The sequence below is a fragment of the Corapipo altera genome, unplaced genomic scaffold, assembly GCF_003945725.1.
Source record: "Corapipo altera isolate COAL_440 unplaced genomic scaffold, ASM394572v1 65, whole genome shotgun sequence".
Taxonomy (NCBI): domain Eukaryota; kingdom Metazoa; phylum Chordata; class Aves; order Passeriformes; family Pipridae; genus Corapipo; species Corapipo altera.
In genome coordinates, this window is record NW_020884891.1 from 8,862,788 (window position 1) to 8,882,485 (window position 19,698).

The following is a 19,698-nucleotide window of genomic DNA, read 5'->3' on the forward strand; positions in this document are numbered from 1 at the left end:
GGTCAACCATGAGGGCACCTGACCTTCTAAAAATTGAGAAAATTAATGGAATATTTTAATGTTCGAGACCATTTAGTCTTAGTCATAACTGGCAGAAGATTTTGGCTACAACTATCAAAGAAAATAACCTGAGTTTTGTGTCCGATTTGGAAAATTCTAGTAAAAAAATATATTCAGGTTTAACAGATCTAAGTCGTAACAAGCTGTAATTGTGCGCGGACAAGACGTGAGAGCAAGGAGAGGACGCTGGGATGAGCAGAAACCGTCTGGAGAAGATGCTGCGACGTGAAGGGGCTGCCGGAGACGCTGAGGGGAGGCGAGGGCGGCGCGGAGCCGGGGCCCTGAGGGGACGGAGACACGAGAGGAGCTGAGGTGCGAAGCTGAGGGGTTTGAGTGGGCTGAGGGTTTGAGTGGGCTCAGGGGTTTGAGAGGTCTCAGGGGTCTGAGGGCTCTCGCCCTGCAGTTCCCGCCGCCGCCGCCACGCGCCGCTCTCCGCCGGCCGGAGCCGCTCTGCCGCGCCCCCACCGGCCCGGCAGGGGGCGCCGCTCCCGCCCGCGGGGCGCGGAGGCTGCCGGGAGCCGCCATCTTCTCAGCGTGCGGTACCGGGAGCGGCTCCCGCGCCGGGGCCGCACCGAGCGGGACGGGACGCGTCCGGTGAGTTGTCAGGGGAGCGCCGCCGCGCCCGGCAGTGCCCGGGGCAGCGGTGGGACCGGGGGTAGCGGGAGGAACCCCGGGGCGGGTCGGGCTGCACGGCTGCCCGCACTGGCGGCTCTCGCTGCCCCGCGCGGCTCGGCGGGGTCCCCGCCCGGGGCAGGGGGCTCGGTGCCCCCGCGCCGCCCTCCCGGCGGTGCCCCGGGAGTGCCGAGAGCCGGCGGGGCCGCCGCTGTCCCCCCGGCCGCTCACGGAGCCGGCGGGGTGGTCCCACGGCGGGGCGTTGCCATGGGGACGGGCACCGCCGCCGCCCGGGGCTGCCCCAACCGGGCCGTGCCCACCCTATTATTGTTTTTCTTTTATTAGACCCATCAGACTTTCTAGAATTTCCTTTCTGCTTCTTGTTAATAAAAGTGCGATTTTGTTCAGTTTTGCTTTGTTAAGATCGCAGTAGTTCTTAAGAATTCTGCAGGGAGAAGTTCAGTTAGGTAATTTTTTTTTAGCTGTAATTGAAACTTCAGGCAGTTCTCTTTTGCACAATGGCTATGCTTTTACGCTTATATATTTCTTTTTAAGTTTATTTCTGCTTCTATACTACTGTCTGATGCTCCTGTCTTCCTGCTAGAAGCCCTCTAAATGGTTGTAAGTACTCATTTCAGTCGGGGTAATGTCTGTCTTGTTAAACTGGTATTAATCTGCACCTGCTATAAAGTACAAATATGTTTGCAGACGGTTTTCATGACTCCTTCACTGCTACAATCTTACATTGCTGTTTTCATTGCTATACTTCATGTAGCTAACTGGGAGGATGCTTCATTTCTTCAATGAACAGTTTGAAACAACAATATCTTAGAAGAGGCAGATTTGGAAGGGAAAGTAACCAACTATGAAAAATCATTTTTTTGTCAAATACTTTTTTTAAAATCTAACACCTTAATGAAGAGCAGTAGGAAATATATTAATGTTCTCATTGTTTATCTTGAAGTAAATCACCACGTAACAGAGAAGACAACAGTGAAGTATTCTGTCTAAGAAAACAAGTTTTCATGTAATTGATTAGTTGATTGAGCTTTTATTTGGATATTTTTCATTTTCTTAATTGCTTCATTTTGCTATCTGCTTGATTGCTTTGCAGTTTTCTTTGAAGTCCTTTAAAGAACCCCCAACTACTTCCTTCCGTAGAAAGCTTGGCACCCACAGTGTTGGCCAAGAAGGGCAAAGGAACAAGTTAATGATTGTTCTGCTCCTCCTCTGACCTTGCCCTTTGTAACCAGCAGCAAAAGTGAAAGAATTCTGATGAGTGTGGTTGGTTGGTTGTGGTATTTTTTGACTGCTTCCACTGATATGAGGCAGACTTGTGTTTGTTATCAGAAAAGTAAAAAAAAATATGTGATCATATCTCGATTTTTAGAAGTATGAAAATGGATTTCATTGCAGTGTGTACCTCTGGTAGGGCTTCTGTGTCTGTTGCTGTCCTCCCAGGGTGGATGAGACAGCATTAGGGAGCTGAAGAGTTCCAGAAAATCCAACTTGTAATCAGATACAGAATTTCCTAGGAGAGAGAAGTCTGGATCATGGGATTTTATTCTATCTGCTGTTACAGTTTTTCTCCTTTTTGCTGCCCTCTAGTTTTTAATCCCAGGATTTTGTTTTGTTTTCTTTGGATTTTCTGAAGTATCTCCAATTTATGTGCCTTGCTAGTTTTATTAAAACATCTACACCTCAGACTTTCCCTGACCTCAGACTCTTTCAATTTAAGAATATATTTTAATTTGGATTTCTTGACCGAAAGAGAATTTTAAAATGTTTTTTTGGTCGTAGTTTTGAAGTTGTACCTTCAGAAACAATGCTGAAGGTTATGTGAAAAAGAAGTTTTTTAACCTCTGGTTTTTTTTTTCTATCAACAGGAATGTAAATACTGGAATTTGTTCTAAAGACTGTTGGAAAATAGGGATGAAACCAGTATCTGCTTTGATTAATCTATTGCTATACTTGGTCTTATTGGATACTAATTTCTTAGGGAGAACTATTGTAAGTACCTTTTGTATTTTTTTGTTTCAGCAACAGTGTACAGTCTTTTGCTGCTTTTTATTTTTCATAGCATGTGGTCTTTTTCATAGAGTTCTAATCCAAAATATTCTGAACATGGTGATTGAAAGTCAGGCTCTAGAAATAGCAAGATTTATGAACACGAAAAAAGTAGCTGTGTGTGAAGATTAAAAGGCTGTTAAGACTGAAGAAGGCATGCTGCAAAGCTTGAATGGAGTGTCACTCCTATCATTAAAAGTGTAAAATGAAGCTGCACCTATCTTGCAGATCATTGTCTTTCTCCTTCCATGTTTTGGAGAGTTTCTTATTAAATAGAAAGGCAAGCAGAGTGTTTTCAACAGGTGCAACTTTCATTTTTGGTACAATATTATAATTAGAATTAATCCCCAATTCGAATATAAGATTAAAATACAGAGGATAATTCAGGACAGATTTCCAAGGTTACAAGATGGTATTTGTCTAAATACATATATATGTACATACTTAAAAGATATATGCAGATTCTTCTCATTCTTTAATAGCAAACCATTCATGCCAGTGACAGCAGGAAATGGCAGGGTGCTGTTTCTGCCCCAGGCTGCAGTGGAGTGGCTGTGCCATGAGCTCAGCTGGCTGGGCTGGAGCCCTGTCTGGGGCAGGGAATGCCCTTGGCAAGGGCAAGGCAGGAGCCACCAAACCCCCTGAACTTGGGTGCTTTTGCAACTTGGCTTTAGAATCCAGGAGGCTCAGCAGTTTTGCTGTGGCGTTAATCATGCTGTAGCTAAAGCACCATATCATTACATCTCCCTGATGAAAGAAGCCCTGTTTTCCCTTTAAGTTTAAAGGATTTGTAAAAGGATGTAGCACTAAACCTGAGGCACGGCTCATGCTCAGGGCACTGCAGGTTTTGATGGGCATTTTTTACTGTTGGCTGTTCTTACTAACCCCTGTTGACTGGGTAATTTTTTGTTCCTCAGCCAAAGGAGCAGTAACTTCCTTAGGCTACAGCATGCCAGTTTTTCCTATAGTGGCTGATATTTAATCTTTCATTCTCATACATTCAGCTACAGTTCTTCTGAAGACATTTAACTTGCAAGTTCACAAAAACAATTCCTTTTTTTCTCTGCCCTTAGCAGCTGCAAATTTGTCCCACTCTTATCTACAGAGAGCATTGCCATGATTCCATTTTTCTTGTTTGTTGCTCTATTCCGTACCCATATTACTTCTTCATGAAGAAAAATACAATGTGAAAATAATTCTCAGAATGGTGTGTTTCTGTTGGCCTGGTAATGTAGTTTTCAAAGATGGGGAGAGTGTAAGAGTCTTTGTGACTAAAATAAAAAATTAGGAGGATATAATAGCTTACTGTAACCTGTCTGACTTCCTGGGATGACTGACCCTGGTGGGAGGCTAAGTAGGACCTGTGTGAAGAACAGACAGATGAAGCTGAGCTGATGGGTTATGTAACCTTTGGCACTGAATCAAGAGGCATTCTGTAGACACCCCCCCTCTTTCTAAAATAAAGTAAAATATGTCTAGGCAGGATTTTTTTAAAAATTGCTATTGATAATTAGATGTAAATATGCTAAAATTTGTAAAGACTGTTCAAATAAATCCTGTGTTTCTCATGGTTTTAATCCTTATAAGTACACTTGCAGTTAGCAGCACGCACCTTCCTTGATCTGGTTGCAGCTGAGCAGGCAGAAACTGAAGTTCATTGAAGTGACATGTGCATAATCTGTGTGTCAGCCAGTACAGTATGTTCTCTTTGATATTTACTTGGTGCACTACTCACATTTCAAAATTCAGTCAACAATAAACACTAATATTGCTCTTACAGTCAGCCAGGCAAGGGGTAGAAGCTCCATGTTTATGTACCCTTTGGTCAGGAACATGAGGCTGTGCAAGTAGATTTCTTATTTGGAGGTTACTGCCATGCTTGTCATGTGGAAGAGTTAAAAATAACTCCTTAAAATGCCAATCTCTTTTAGGGTTAGGGCTAGAAATAACCATATCTAATAAAATATACTTGAAAGGGACAGTGGGTTCTGTACTTTTCCTTCAAAGTATTTCAGATCTAGGTAATATGATAATGTCATATTTTTGCATGAAATCGTACCTGTTAATATTTTTTAAGCTGAATTGATCATGGGGTTTTTTGCAGAACCACAGTCTAAGATTTTGCATTTTTGAATAAGTTAACAATTTTTTCTATAAATTTTTGTTTTTATCTCTTCTGCTGAAACATAATCAATGGACTATCTAAATGGGTACTTTGGCTTGGAAATGGGTGGTGTCTTGTGACAAATTGCCTTCAGATCTTTAAAAGTAGGATTAAACTTGGCTCAGCTTCTGGAAGCCTTTCAGGCTAAAATAGATTTTGTTTACTCACTGTATAAGGAACTATTTAATGCTTCAATAATAGCTAAAATAGCTAGGTTTTATAAGTGAAGATGATCTTTAACATTTCTGGATATTCTACTTTTGATTCACATGTGCTTAATTAAAACCTATGCAGAAAGGCTTAATTAACCTCTGCATACATACTCTGAACTCCAGTTTGCTGCTGGTGTGTGTTATAAAGTGTTTTATACCTGTCTTAGGTGGCTGATTTTGTGAAATTATGTTTCTTAACCATAAACTATTCAAAAATTTACCTTCAGTCATTTTTCTTCTGCAGGTAATACCTGTCTGAGCACTGTTATGATGCAGGATATTGCTTTAAATCATTATTCCAACTAACTGGAGTAAGGCAACTGTTAAAATACCTGTGCAGAAATATTATTCCCGAACTAATTGTAATTTTACACTTTGAATAGTTTCTTTTAACACTTGTTTGAAATAGAAATAATTGAACTTGATGCTGCATTTAAGGTAGTACTAATGTTGTGTATAAAACAATGCTTACACAAGCAAGGAGTTTGCCTCAATGCTTAATGAATATGTTAATGATTTCCTCGTAGATAAAATTATACTGAAATGTAAACCAGCCATGTTTGGAGGGGCTGTTGTAAGGAAAGGCTCCATCATAAAGCTGCCAGATCCCTGTGAGGGATTTGTCCAGCTTTTTTATTCACTGTGTTAAGAGAAGTATTGAAGAATTCATATCACTCTAGAACAAACTGAAAGAATAAAGCTGATAATCTCAGTGTTCTTAGTGATGAATGCATTGTGTACAGGGTGGGGTCTTTGGAATGAAATTATCTAAAAAGTAGATGCTTGCCCATTGCATGAAATAAACATTTTTGCATTAAACATTTAATGCAAAAATAATTAATAAATACATATTTATTTCAGCTTATTTAAAAAAAAAACCAACAAACCAAAACAACACCATTATAGGGTTTCTTTGATGTTGAAAGGGTAGAGCTTTAGTGAAAGAATCCAGAAAAGGACTACAAGACTCAGGCTTGCTCATGGAGCATAGACATAAATATGGTTTGAAGATCATCCCTGACAGAGGGCACTGGAGAATCTGGGCCTTACATGAGGGACAATATGTGTTCAAATGGCTTTGGTAGTATATCTTCTTTATCTTATGAAAAAAAAATTACTTCCTGTAAGTAGTGCATTCATGTTATAAGCAAGTTCATATATATATATATATATATATATATAATTCTTTATGCATATGATACTATTGTATCAGACTTATTTTTTCTTTAAGAATGGGAGATCCTAAGATGAGTTCTGATATGGGAGTAGATAAGTGGTGCTCTCAACAGAACATGTAGGTAGTTTGTGAGAAGTGGGGGCATAAATAATTCTGTCATAATTGTTTTTGAACTTCATATATTATAGTAATCATTGTAATATGTGATCACGGAATACAACATGAGGAACAGAAAAAGCACAAACCAAGGGTGATCTTTGTGTCTCCAGTAAATTCTTGAGCTCTGTCAGGCTTGACCGTTGTCTTTACCTCTGATTTCACCAAGGACAGGGAGGGCACATTACAGAGACTGGCTGAGTAGATCATCTCTTATTTGCTACAGTTATCAAACAGGGTTATAGAGACTTTATTCTGAGTATAAATTAAATATAAACCAGAAAAGTTAATATGCAAAAATTTAAATAAGATGAGTTTTTTCACTGATCCTGAACTAATTTCTATATAAACAAAATAGAAATGAAGACACTGCCAGTCGTACAGTGGAAGGATATGCATTTGTTTTGGTTTTGTCAGTGGGCAGTTTGAGGAATCTCTGAAGGATGTGAGGTGGGCTTTGTGTTCTTGTAGGAAGTGTTTCAGGCATCAGATAAGAAAAGCAGTATGCAGCTAACTGTAAGTAATACCAGTTCTGTTATGAATGCAGTGTAGTAGTAGTGATGATAGATGCATAAGGTCACTTGAGATCTTTACAGACACAGTTCTAGAGGCTTTAAAATACAATTTTAAAAGGAAGTAAACATGAACTTTTAAACTTCTGTATTGAAAATCCACTTGTTTTCAATATATGTGTATATAAAAATACAAGTTTCGTGTCAGCTTTCATATTACTACATGTAATTACTTGGTTTGGGTTTTTTGCCCTTCAAAGTCAAAACAAGCATATAGGTCAGATTTGTAGGTCAGTCAATGTAATTTATTTAGAGGCTATTTTTGAGTTTGCTGAGCTAAACCAGAAAGCTACAGTATAATTTCTAGTGTCATTACATTAGTCATGAGCTGACATACAGAAGGAATTAAAGCTGGTGCTGGGAAGTCTTGTGATTACATGAAGCACTCATGCTGGGGCTCTAACTTCACATTTTCTCCACCTGCTTGTATGTTAATTATCTTTGTCATCTTGGCAGAGGATGCAGCAATCCCACAATGCACAGGCATTTTAATTTCCCCCTCTCCCTTCTGAACTCTAAAAATGCTTTTGTCCTTCGTGTAGAAACTAAATCTGGTTTTATATAAGCAATTGTTATGATTATAACATCTGCATTGACCTCACAGAAAGTGTAATCAATATTAATGCAGGCATTGAGGAAGCTGAATTTTTGCCTGCTCGCCTAACTTAGATGAGGACTGGAAATAGATGTGTTTCAGGATTCACGTGGAAAATGGAGAAGGACACTTGTTCAAATAAATATGTATTCTGTTCTTCCTTTTTGCTAATTGCTGAATTATTACTGCTTTGTGCTTAGAATTTGATTTGGGCAGTCTCACAATAATTTAATTTACCACTTGGACACGTGTATGAGCAATCGCCAAGACTTTCTAAGTCAATAATGTCACTGCACTTGTCTGGACAAGGGGTGAAGTTTTACTGTGCTCTGATTTCATCCAGGGATGAAGGCAATGACTGTGACAGTTTGTGGTTCTTGCACAAGACCTGCTGTAGCCAAGTTGATTCCTTTCATCCTCGGGAGAGATGGGGCTTGTCTGAGCTCCCTTAGCAGCTTTCTGCAGAAAGGACATGGGGCAGGACCAGCAGTTGATACTCACCCTGGGAAAGTGTAGGGAGGAATAGGAATGTGCAACAGGTGGTAAGAAGAATGACAGTCCTTCAGGAAGGGAGGAAAATCTGAGGTGATGGCAGAGGCTCAGGAATTTTTGGTAAGAGAGTGTAGGTAGGGCGTGAAAAGTGGAAGCAATGTGCTGGGCATGAACATTAATGCCAAGACACTGATCTTGGAAGCAGTGCACAGCTCGTTGTTAAAATGACCTAGTGAAACACCTAGTAGTTTATTTGACAAGATATTTTGCTCAAAGATAAATTGAGGTATGTCTTTACAATATAGCAGAAGTACAAAAGGGGTTGGTTTTCTTTCTTTGGTTGGGTTTTTGTATTTTTTTTTTTTTTTTTTAAATGAGGTGGGAATCATGGCCTTCATATGGGGATAATAGGTAGTTGTGCTTGAGGAGTGGGCTCTAAAACCTTACAAATATGGTCTGGTTTTAAATTGAGTAACTTTGTGTTTCAGGTTCAGAAGCCTTTTGGCAGGGTTTTACTCAGAAGTTTTGTTAAATATTTTGCTTTTATAGCTTTTAAAGCTATAAACCGGTGTGTTTTCCAGGTAAATGTTTCTAGGCCTGTCAAACATCTTGATATTTCTGCCTTTCTTTACATATTTTTTAAATTATTTTGGTTTTAGTGTTATGGTGTTTGCCTCTGTGGGGCACATAATGGGTGAGGTGGGAGGGAAGAGGAAGAGTCGTTTTAATACATAACGGGTGGTAGTTGAATTTAACCACTTTCCAGTTTGTGTATGGGTGTGATCTGTCCTTCTGTCTGTGAAACTAAAACAGATATTCTTTGTTTAGGAAACCTAAAGGAGAGCTCTGCCTATGCAGAGATGACGTGTAATGTCCCCCATGATTCGGACACTGCCTGTGGCCAGGAATGGGCACAGGAACGCTGTCGGCTGGGAACGTTTGCTGGATTTCCCCTTGGCTGTCCAGTGTCACCGTTAGCACTGGCACGAGCTGGCTTTGTGTACACTGGAGAAGGTGACAAAGTGAAGTGCTTCAGTTGCCATGCAACTACTGAAGGATGGGCATCTGGGGATTCTGCAGTTGAGAGACACAAACAGCTTTCCCCAAACTGCAAATTCATTGCTGACTCTGCTTTGCTGGAAGATGATGTGGATCCTGTAGGCCAGAGCTACCAGCACAGAACTGAAAATGGTTCCAGCAATTCAGCCCTCCTGTGTGCCCTGGATGATGCTGACGTGGAGGCAGATTACCTGTTGAGAACTAGGCAGGTTGTGGATATGTCAGATACTTTGTATCCTAGGAACCCTGCTATGTGCAGCGAAGAAACAAGAATAAAGTCTTTTCACAACTGGCCCCTCAGTGACCAATTGACCCCACAGGAATTAGCTAATGCTGGATTTTATTATACAGGTGTTGGTGATCAAGTGGTGTGTTTTTGTTGTGGTGGGAAACTGAAGAACTGGGAACCCACTGACAGAGCTTGGTCAGAACACAAGAGGCATTTTCCCAAATGCCTTTTTGTACTGGGCCGGGATGTTGGAAATGTTCCAAGTGAATCCATTCCTGATGAATTTGGGATAAGTGGCCTGAACAATGCACAGCACCCAAGGAATCCATCTATGGCAAAATATGGAAGACGTTTACAAACATTTTTGTCTTGGATATATCCTGTTGACAAGGAGCAACTTGCAGAAGCTGGGTTCTACAGCGTAGGTAAGCCAGACCTTAGAATGGCTAATACCTTTTACAAAGGAATTGTATATGAGAAAATGTCTTGTTATGGAAAAAAGGGCATTTTAAAAAATTCTAATATGCAATGATTTACCAGAATTGTGTTACTCTGTTAACTACTTCTCACACTTCTTGTGTCTTAAGTACGTTATATACATTATATCAGGTATGTTTAATAGCAAAATATAAACTTGGTCTTAAATTTACTTCTAGCAGTAGAACAGCCAAGTGTTTTCCTTGCCTGCTAAAACCCTCATAATACATCTTTCACAATGGCAGTTATTGGAATTAGTATTTTTTAAGAAATGAACTGCTGTCCTCGAGACCTGAGGTGTAAGGAGTGGGGCTGTGGCCTGCACAGAGGCCTGTGAACAAGACAGTGCAGGTTGTGTGCCATTTTACTTTGTTAACACATTTGCATTATTATGGCATGTGGACATCCAGAACTAGCAGATGCCACTACTGCCCACTGTAAAAGCTTTATGAAGACACTGATGCCAGTGGAAGAGCTTTTACTCTTAGACATGTAGTGTTTGACTTAGATAAGACTCCAGTGTCTCTGTGCATTGGTTTCCCAGTTAGATGGAATTGCACAGTGCCATTAAAGACCTTTGAAATTCCTCTCTGAGAGGTGCTGTATGAGTGCAAATTGTGAGGTCACAAAGAAAAGGGATAATCTCTTGCTCTCTTATTAATTGACTTCTCTAAGTAGCTCTCGGAAGAACTTTTTAATCTGATTCCATTTGTTCAACCTGTGGCCATAAATAACCTTTGATATATTCCTGTATGGGTTATACATGGACAATATTTGTACCCAGCAGAGGTGTTTTTATCAATTTCTTCTTAAATTCCTAAAAGTACCGAGGGATCTGTATTGTGAAGGTGCAGTAACTGGGCACCAGCTTATCAGACCCATGGCTGGTCAGGTGACTTGTGTGGAAACTCCTGTGGCCTGAGAATAATTTAACCCTCTAGAAGAACTCTGTCCATACCTCCTCTCATCTCAATAAACACAATATCTTAGTAGTTTCTGGTGCAGTCTTGGATTACAGTAGACATAGTGCTAGAAAAGAGAGTGCAATTCTCCTCAGCTGGTTATGCTACTGCTGCATAGGGCCTGTTGAGCTTAACATGGAAATGAAGGACCAAAAAGACATGTAAACATCCCTAATGCTTTGTGGCTATCTTCAGGGCTTGTTTACCATTGGATGGAGTTACTTAATAATAGATTATTTTTAGCTTTTGATCTATACTTACTTACTAAAATAAAATTCAGGAAAACTTCATGCTACTCTTATTTCGTACTTTTTTAAGCTCAGTTCTCTCCTGAACATTTGGTTTAAATCATGTGTGTTGTCCTCTGTTAAAATGGAGTTCCTTTTAGTTGGAATTGCAAATCAGTAAAATAAACATTTTATTTCTTAGTAATGTAACATGTTATTTGAAAACTTAATGTTATGCTTACTGGAAATTCTTGTGTTTCCTCAGGCAATGGTGATCATGTTGTGTGTTTCCACTGTGGTGGAGGATTGCAAGAATGGAAGGAAAATGAAGATCCATGGGATCAACATGCCAAATGGTTTCCTGGGTAAGGCATTTTTTACTGTTTCCTTGGTGCATGTCTGAGTCTTATTTACATTATGTTGCATTTTAATGACAGAGCATCCTAATGAAGGTTTCAGAAGGTTGATTATGGCTTAATGTTTAAATTTATGAAAATAATTTTATGTTGGCTTATTTGTAGGCATTATTAAAGGGAAGGGAAGATCTCTGTGTCTGGACTTAACTGGTGTCTCAGCAAGAAGAATTATGTAGTTTTGTGAATATGTATCTGATTTTTCTTCTCATTATCCAAGTGCATCATTCTAATGGTTATCTTATTAGCTCCATACATGTCAATGTTTGTAACTTATACCAGGATACAAAATGACTAAGCTTCTGTCACAGTGCAAACAAAGCTGAAGGCAGCAGTGGCATGGAATTCAAAACACAGTTCTGTATAATTTTAAAGGATGAAGGATTCCAGACCCAGAAGCGCTTTTTAGAAAGACTGACAATGTTGTCTTAAATCTGTTTTGAGGAAAGGAAGAACAGCATATGACTCAGTAATTCTTACAAGTGGACAGAAACTGTCCAAGTACAAAGTCTCAGTTACTTATGTAACACTGATAAAATCAATGTCTTTTATGTGTTTGCTGCCAAATTACTCTTTTGTGGTGAAAGGCTCTCTGGAAGTTTGAGATTGGTATTTATGTATTAGCTGTTCCCTTTTCCAATAGTGGTACAGGCAGGTTTTAATTATTAGCTCTGCCACTCGGAAGAGATACAATTCCAAGTTTATGGCTTGGTGCAGCAAATGGTTAAGATGTGTTTTCTTGCTACATTTCACTCCTCTTGGTTTGGGTTTGATTTTGGTTTAGGTTGCTTCAACTATGTCAGATTTGATTAGATCCTCTCAGGTCATTGAGTGTCCTGTTTGGGGTTTGTTGGCAGGCAGGGGCAGTGGCAGTCTCACAGCTGCTGTCTGTGTCCCTGAAGGTGAGGTGGAGCTGGAGAACTATTACCAAGGAGTTGTGGCATTCCCTACATCTTCTGGTAGGGAAGAGCTCTGCCCAGTGGCTAAGACTGGCTGGAAAAAAGCGAAAGAAAGCATGTAAGGCACCTGTCTTACCAGTGACTGCTTTGGTTGCAAAAGGCTAAAAGAACCAGCAATTTAACACAGTGTTTGGTTTTAATTGGTCTTTACCTTTTTAAACCTGTGGCATGAGCTGTCATGGCCAATAACTCTTCAGCTGTTTCACCAAAAAAGTGAGAAAGAAAAGTACTGCTTAAGCTATTAAGATATTTCTAGAAATGTTTCAATAACATCACAGATGTTGACTAAACATTAGAGATTTTAAAAGCAAGCATTCTGAATGATGTAGGAAATTTAGCAAAGCTTCCAAAGTTATGTAATACATTTTTACTTCTCATGTGGTTTTAGTAAAACTATTTTCATTTTTAGGTGCCGGTTTTTGAGCAAGGAAAAGGGGATAGAATTTATAAATAATGTTCACTTAAGAGATGCATGTAGTGATCCAACAGTAAGTGTCTTGCTTATTAATCGTTTTGTTAAAAGAGAAAAAGTCTTAACATAATTTTCATATGAAGTTACTCTTCTTATGTATCTGTCATCTAATCCTCCTGCTGCTTTTTTCAATGGCAGAAAGTGAAAGACATCAAAGTGTGTTTTGGTTCTGTCAGTCAGAGTTTACAGTCTCCCAGTTCTCTGTAGCTGGATCATGAAGCAAAGCCAGGGGACTCTGTATATGTTGTATAGTGGATACTGAACAAGTGCCATTTGTTTTATATCCTGGGAACCTAAGGTTTATGATGAATAAAACCAGATAAATTTTCTTTTCTTGTTACAAACAGAATGAAAGAGATAACAAAACACTGATCATTTTGCAATTGTTCAGAGTGGATTTAATAAATAATTGAGATCAAATAGCTATTTTCTGTTTTGTAACTGTATAGGTTTCCTTCTACTTCTTCAGAATTGTAATTTTGTCTTTTTGTATTTCACTTTTAGACAGAAGCTGCTGAAGGGACAATACTTCCTAAAGGTATTTCCCCCTATTTTGGAATATCCATATTTGAATGTATAGTGAAGGAAATGGTTAAATTTAAAAACAACCCTATTACATTTTTAAATAAAGCATGAGAGGCAAATTGTTGAATGATACTCTTCCATTGCTACGTTGCTTCTAAAGAACTGCAGAATGAATTTTATTTCTCTCAGGGGAAATAGAATCATGGTTTGGTAAATATTGTAAAGTAGAGATTGCTGAACCATGGAAGAAGAATGTATAGGATGCAGTCTGGCAGCCATTGAGTCTTCATCAAGCATTGAATTAGCAGTGCTGTGTGATGGATGTTAAAGAATACTGAACTGAATCCTTTTTCATGGGGCAGGAAGAGTTGGGCTCTTAAATGGCAACGACTAGGAAGCTGAGAAAGCTGAAGTAGTTTATGTGTTCCAGTATTTCACATTCCTGCAATGCTTTTCACAAATACCAAGCAATAAAAAGACTGGACAGTTAAAGGGGTAGTAGGAGGGCAGTCAAGCAGCTTCATCCCAGGGAATGAGAGCTGTTGCTACTAAGAGTGGTTACACAAAACCTATTGAAGAAATCTCTCACAGTGCTCATTTATGAGTGCAAAAATTGGGTCAAAAAATTTTACTCTTTGAACGATTTTGATAAGTAAGAGGAAGGGGAAGGTCCAACATGCTGAAAAATGTTTTCCCAAAGTAGTGTTGTGTCTTACCATGGATAGATCTGCTTGCTTGCTGATGGTGAATGTATAAATTCAAATTGTTTATTGGTTTCTCTCAACATATGTATGATTTTTTTTCTTCCCTGAACTGAATTAAAACTAATGTTACCAAATACCTACAAGTAGCAAAATTCTCAAATTGGAAATATGGTTCCTTTGGCTACGTATTTGCAAACGTCTCTTAGAGTACTGTAGTGAATACTGTCCAATAATTAGGTTCATCCTTGTTAAATTGTTTTTATTTTTTTTTTTTAATTTCTTGTTTTAGATGATCTCTTACAGAATCCTTTGGTACAAAGTGCCATAGCCATGGGTTTCAGTTTGTCTGAGATTAGGAACACCATGGAAAAGAGATTGCAGATGACTGGAGAAAGTCACACATCTGTTGAGGATCTGGTAGCAGACTTAAGTGCTCAGAAAGAAAATACAAGGGAAGAAGAACCAAATGAAATCCCAATTGAGCAAGATGAGCTTATTCAATTACAAAACCTCTGTGTGTACTTTCATATCAGCTCTTTAGTCTGTGAAATACTTTTTGTTGTTATCTGTTTATCCTACCCTCTGATCCCAGCCTTACCTAAGGTGAAGTTACAGTACTGTAACTTAAAATTCAAGGGATTTGTGTTTGGACATTCAAAAAACTGAAGAAAGAGGGTGTTAAAATATTTGAGTGTAGCAGCATTTATAAGTATAATTTGTAAAATAAGTAATATTAGTACCTCAGAAATGTGTAATACTGAAAGTCTAGTGTGCTTCTGGGAAAGGTTATATGTGCTAACAAAAAAGCCAAAATTGTGACAATTACATGTGAAAGCAAGAATAACTGTAGGTGTGGGGTATCTTGTGGCACCATGAAATGGACACAGTGATACACTGTCATATTTGGTGTGCTCAGTATGAAAAAGTCTTACTAGGGGATTGGTTATTTTTCAGTATATAATTTTGCTTGGGGTACAAGCATTTTCCTTCTTGGCCAATGAGAAGAATCATACTTCTAAACAGTGTTTTTTTTAGTTATTTGTGTTCCAGCTTTGCTGGGATGTGCAAGTCATGCTCAGAAAGCCCTTGTGGTGCACTCTGCAAATAGACCAAACCCAGGAATTCTGATTCAGGAGACTTGTAATTTAAGACAAGCATATGGGTGGCATGGTAGGCAGAGATCTTACCAGCCTACTCCTTTAAATAAGATTTCTAATGGACATTATGGGCAAAAAGAACTTGCAATGCAGCTGGACATTATTTTGGTGGTTTCAAACTCTTACAGATATAGATAGCTAAACTCCCTACTTGTATTGGCTTGGGAGATGTAATGAGATGAGAAGGGGAAAAAAAAGAGGATTCTATGCTGCAGCTGGGATTTTTCTCTCTTGTAATATTTTATTTTGTTCTTTTTAAGGGTGTGACCTTTAAATCATATGAAGAAAACATTGTCCTTGTGTGTAAAGAGAAAAGAATGAGATGGATTGTTACTAAGTGTGTTAACTTCTTTTTATGTGTTCATTTTCCTCAGACCTCAGCACTGAAGAGAAGTTAAGACGCTTGCAAGAAGAAAAGCTTTGTAAAATCTGTATGGCTAAAGATGTGTCAGTTGTCTTCATTCCCTGTGGTCACTTAGTTGCCTGTAAGGAATGTGCTCAAGTACTTAGTGAATGCCCTCTGTGTCGTACAGATATTATGAGAAAACAGGACATTTTTATGTATTAGTGAAATACACAGCACTAGGGATGCAAAAGTTTCCTGCTTTATTGCTTTAAATATGTGCAATGTAATGTTAAAAATGCAGTTAATTCCAGGATGTGACCATGTGGCAGTATTTAGATTTTTCTGCTGTCAAACTCTACGTGTTTTAACACTTCAAAAATTATTTAAATTATTTTTCTGAAGTGAATTTTTTTGTACGTTAACAAGCAATATAAAAAGGTAAATATGTATATTTTGTAACTTCAGTTCATAGACTGAAAGCCCAAATGATGCAAACCTTTATGTGATCATTCCTTTGCTTCACTTTAGTAGGACTCTGTATGACTGAAGTTTATGCAAATACAGTTGTATAAAGAGCCTGTCCCTGTATAAAATTTGTAAGTAATTTAATTTAAAATGCTGTTGTATACATGTGTATTATAGCTGAGATTTTAACTTCTTAAAAATGTTATGTAAGATTGAAAATATTATTTCTCTGACTTGTGGTTGTGACATAATTCAGAATATACACACAAACCTGCTGCTGAATACTTCACCTTCTGTTTACTTCTTCTGCTTTGTAAGTTTGTCTGTTTTGATATGTGTCTCCTTGTCTATTTTTTCGGGTTTAGATGTATTAATTGGCTTCAGTAAACTGAAGTTTTAGCCGTCCATTTTCCACAAAAATCCCTCTGTATATAAAATGTACATTAATTTCATTGAGTTTTGAGAACTCAACAGAAATGAAGGAGATTTTATGCACCTTGTGCCCTTCATGAGAGGAGTGGGCAAGTTAAGGACTATTCTAATGAGAGTCACCTTAAAATGCTCAAACGTTTTCATACTGGACTGAGCCTCCATTTCCAGTTAAAAAAGTATCACAGCTTTGTATTTTAGTACAGCTGGTTTATAGTTACTCTTCTTTATTATGTGACTTCCTTGTTTTGTGGAGTACTATGTTCTGTGTATATACTTTTGAGTTCTACACACTAAAAGATTTAGAATATAGAATATACAGAATATAGTTTTTTACATGGTGAAAGTTTTAAATCAAATACACAGAAATTTAATATCTACCTTTTCTATTTTTTTTAATCTGTGCTATGTAATGTAATGAATATATAAAATAAAGTGCAACCCAGTTGTTCCTTGATCAGTGTATTTGATTCTCACCTGGAAAAAAAATAATTTATAACAGAAGGCTGCTTTCTGTTGTTTTTTGTTTTATAACTAAACTGTTATTAATGTAACCACAGTGTTATTAGGCATAATGAGCATATTTTAATTGGAGAGGAAATAAAATCTATTGTTTGTATAAATTAAAGTTGTTTAATTATAAAATTAAACTACATTAATTTTGCTATTTTTTTCTGATAGAATTTTGTCTTACAAATAGATGATGACTAGAAATTCGTAAAGAATTCAGCACAGATGTTTTATTTTGCCTTCTTGTGCCTTTGTGAAGAGTTGGGAGTTTCAGATGTCCTGCATGTGGAGATTTTTCAGGACAGATATGGACTGGCAGTTCTGATGGGCTTGTTCCTTGCACCCCTTTTTGCTTGCAGGGAGGGTTTTCTGTACTTTTCCTGGGAAATTGCAGGGGGCTTGTTAGCTCATGAGCTGGTGTATCTTGCCTGAAATAGCTTTTTTAGTTAAGGTGGCAAACTGTGTTTTGCTGACTTGCTTAAGCAGATGGTTGGTTACCTAACCTTGGCCTGGGTCATGTGAGAGGCTCTTTGGATCAGCTGGATCCGACTCCCAGGCTGCAGGACTTGGCACGTGGCAACAAAGGCCTGTCTGGGAAAGAGATTGACCAAATTTACTTAAACTGTTACAAAACTAAATCCTAGTAAGGAGATGATTCGGGGTGTAAATACAGTATGTAGTGTCTGAGAAAAGCTGGAAGGTAGGTGACAAATAATACCTTCTAAACTGACATGGAGAGGAAACACATTGTCCGAGTAATATGGAAGCAGAGCATAAATGCTTCACATTAAAGCTTGGTAACTTTTAAAAGGTATCCTTCTGTATTTTTATATACATATCCCTCACTGCAGCTTTTTCATATAATATTATAAAACATACAGCTATATAGCAATTCAACTTGTAATCACTTGGGGACATTAAAGGGTTAAAAGCCTGTTAGTGAGATGACAAAATAACTGCTCTGTAGGTTTAGGTGTTTTTTGTTTTTTTTTTTTTTATATAATTAGAGTTCTATTCAGACTAATGTGAAAAAATAATTAGCATAATCATCAGATTCTGACAGCTGAAATTAGGAAAATAGTTTTTTCAAATTACTTTGATTTTTCAGTATCTTAAACAGAGAAGTTCCATGGCCGCTGATACTGGGTGTTTAAAGTGTTTAAAGACATAGAAATGAGAGATTCAAATACATGGAATGGAGGCACAGGGGCTTTTAAAAGGAGATTAGCAGCAGGACAAAGATGCCTTGGGAGTTGATTTTTATAGAGGAGTTACTTGGGAGCTATACAATATATTTAAATATCAGTATTCAGTAACTTTCTTCCAGTGGCTTCTGTGTAAAATCTTCCATTTTATTTGTAGCAGCAGAACTATTAAGAAAGGGTTTTCAATAACACTTCCTGGAAGTGTGTTGTTTAGAGAGCATGGAAAGTATACACCTCATTTAGGAACTGAAGGCTAGAGCAAGGAAAACCCGGACAGTCAATGTCTTTGTTACACATGTAGCTTCTTCTCACTGCCTTGAAACATGGGGCCCAAACTATAACCCTGATTTACTAAAGTGGAGTTTGTGTCTCTACAGATTAATAGCTGTCTGGGCTTTTTATAATTTGTTCTGAGGCTTGATCCAAGGCTTGTAGCACAATAAAAAGTTTTTAAATTATTACAGCTTGGGTTTTGTTTTTGTTTTTTGTTTGGTTTTTTTTTGGGTTTGTTTTTGTTTGGTTGGTTTTTTTTTTTTAATTAGAGTATTTAAACATTTCTTTTAACATGGCCTGGTTAGTTTTGACCACAGTGGTCCAATGTTTGTTTTTGTTAGCTGTGCGTGCATTCTGAAGCTACAGGACAAGTTTTCAAAGCATTGTTGTTAACCTGAGGCCCGGATTTTAGTTATGTTTTATGTTTGTTTTATTGAAACTAACAAAAATGTCATTACAAAGGGTCGGAATTGAGTTACAGCTGGGCACTTGATTACCATTTGCATGTGAATTGTCAAGCTGAGGGGTTGTACACTGGGATGGAACCTTGCACAGAGCAGTGACATTTGCTGCCACAGTATTCAGGAACTGCTTGGAAGAGACTGCTCTGCCTCTCAAGGTGTGCAAGTTCAAGCACATGATGTGTAGGGCCCACCTGAGGGAAGATTGGCTCTTCATAGAGCAGAGGAGGAGCTGGAGGCTTTTCTGGCTTTTGCAGTGTTTTCTGCAGTGGTTTGTGTGTGAGCAGTGAGTTGTCACAGTGTTCTCTGTTACCCCCTGCTTTGGGCACGACTGACTCCTGTCGGGAAGGCCAGATGTCAAAGAATGGGCTAGAGAAGCACTTCCACTGCTGCCCCTGAGGCTTTTTTGTGCCAGTCCTGTGCAGAGCAGCTGGATTTGCCTCAGCTCTTGAATCATGAAGGATGTTGGTCCTCTTCTCCAAAGGGTCTGATGGGAAAAGCCACTCTAGCAACATCACTTAATTACTCATGGAACTGAGGGACGAGTGAATACTCTCCCTCTTACCATTTTTTGCATGGCTTACATGTGTTACATTTTACCGAATATCTTGAAAACTTGATTGAGAAAATCTTTCCTCCCCTGTGCCCCTGCCGTGGCTTTGCACTGACTCAGGTTGTTGGGAGTCCTTTCCCATCTTTGTGGGCCAATGTGTCGTGT

At 38.6% G+C, this 19,698-nt stretch overlaps 2 protein-coding genes across 10 annotated transcripts in view; one reads left to right on the plus strand and one right to left on the minus strand.

Annotated features, from left to right (window-relative positions):
- THOC2 (THO complex 2) overlaps nt 1–1,443 on the minus strand; it is a 58,140-nt gene extending 56,697 nt beyond the window's left edge. Inside the window, exons 1-2 of the mRNA XM_027645150.1 lie at nt 1,417–1,443; nt 227–993 (exon numbers count right to left, since the gene is read on the minus strand). Coding sequence (XP_027500951.1) covers nt 227–993; nt 1,417–1,443 — 794 coding nt within the window. The remainder of the gene's footprint in view (nt 1–226; nt 994–1,416) is intronic.
- Nucleotides 551–18,704, plus strand: XIAP (X-linked inhibitor of apoptosis). 9 transcript variants are annotated; one of them, XM_027645288.1, is made up of 10 exons: nt 551–654; nt 2,559–2,682; nt 3,813–3,946; nt 5,360–5,426; nt 8,936–9,820; nt 11,327–11,426; nt 12,843–12,921; nt 13,410–13,443; nt 14,424–14,648; nt 15,666–18,704. In XM_027645288.1, the coding sequence occupies exons 5-10, from the start codon at nt 8,968–8,970 to the stop codon at nt 15,857–15,859; spliced, it is 1,485 nt and encodes a 494-aa protein (XP_027501089.1). In that variant the 5' UTR covers nt 551–654; nt 2,559–2,682; nt 3,813–3,946; nt 5,360–5,426; nt 8,936–8,967; the 3' UTR covers nt 15,860–18,704. The 9 variants fall into 9 exon arrangements, with proteins under 9 accessions (XP_027501089.1, XP_027501091.1, XP_027501090.1 ...); XM_027645290.1 differs by lacking the exon at nt 5,360–5,426; XM_027645289.1 differs by lacking the exon at nt 3,813–3,946.
- Nucleotides 18,705–19,698: the final 994 nt, after the last annotated feature.

What these genes read in the sequence shown, in the direction of transcription:
- XIAP (XM_027645288.1), top strand. Translation starts at nt 8,968, where the DNA reads ATGACGTGTAATGTCCCCCATGATTCGGACACTGCCTGTGGCCAGGAA. An exon ending in AGGGACAATACTTCCTAAAG is followed by an intron (nt 13,444 to 14,423) that starts GTATTTCCCCCT and finishes TTCTTGTTTTAG; the next exon opens with ATGATCTCTTACAGAATCCT. An exon ending in TATTCAATTACAAAACCTCT is followed by an intron (nt 14,649 to 15,665) that starts GTGTGTACTTTC and finishes CATTTTCCTCAG; the next exon opens with ACCTCAGCACTGAAGAGAAG.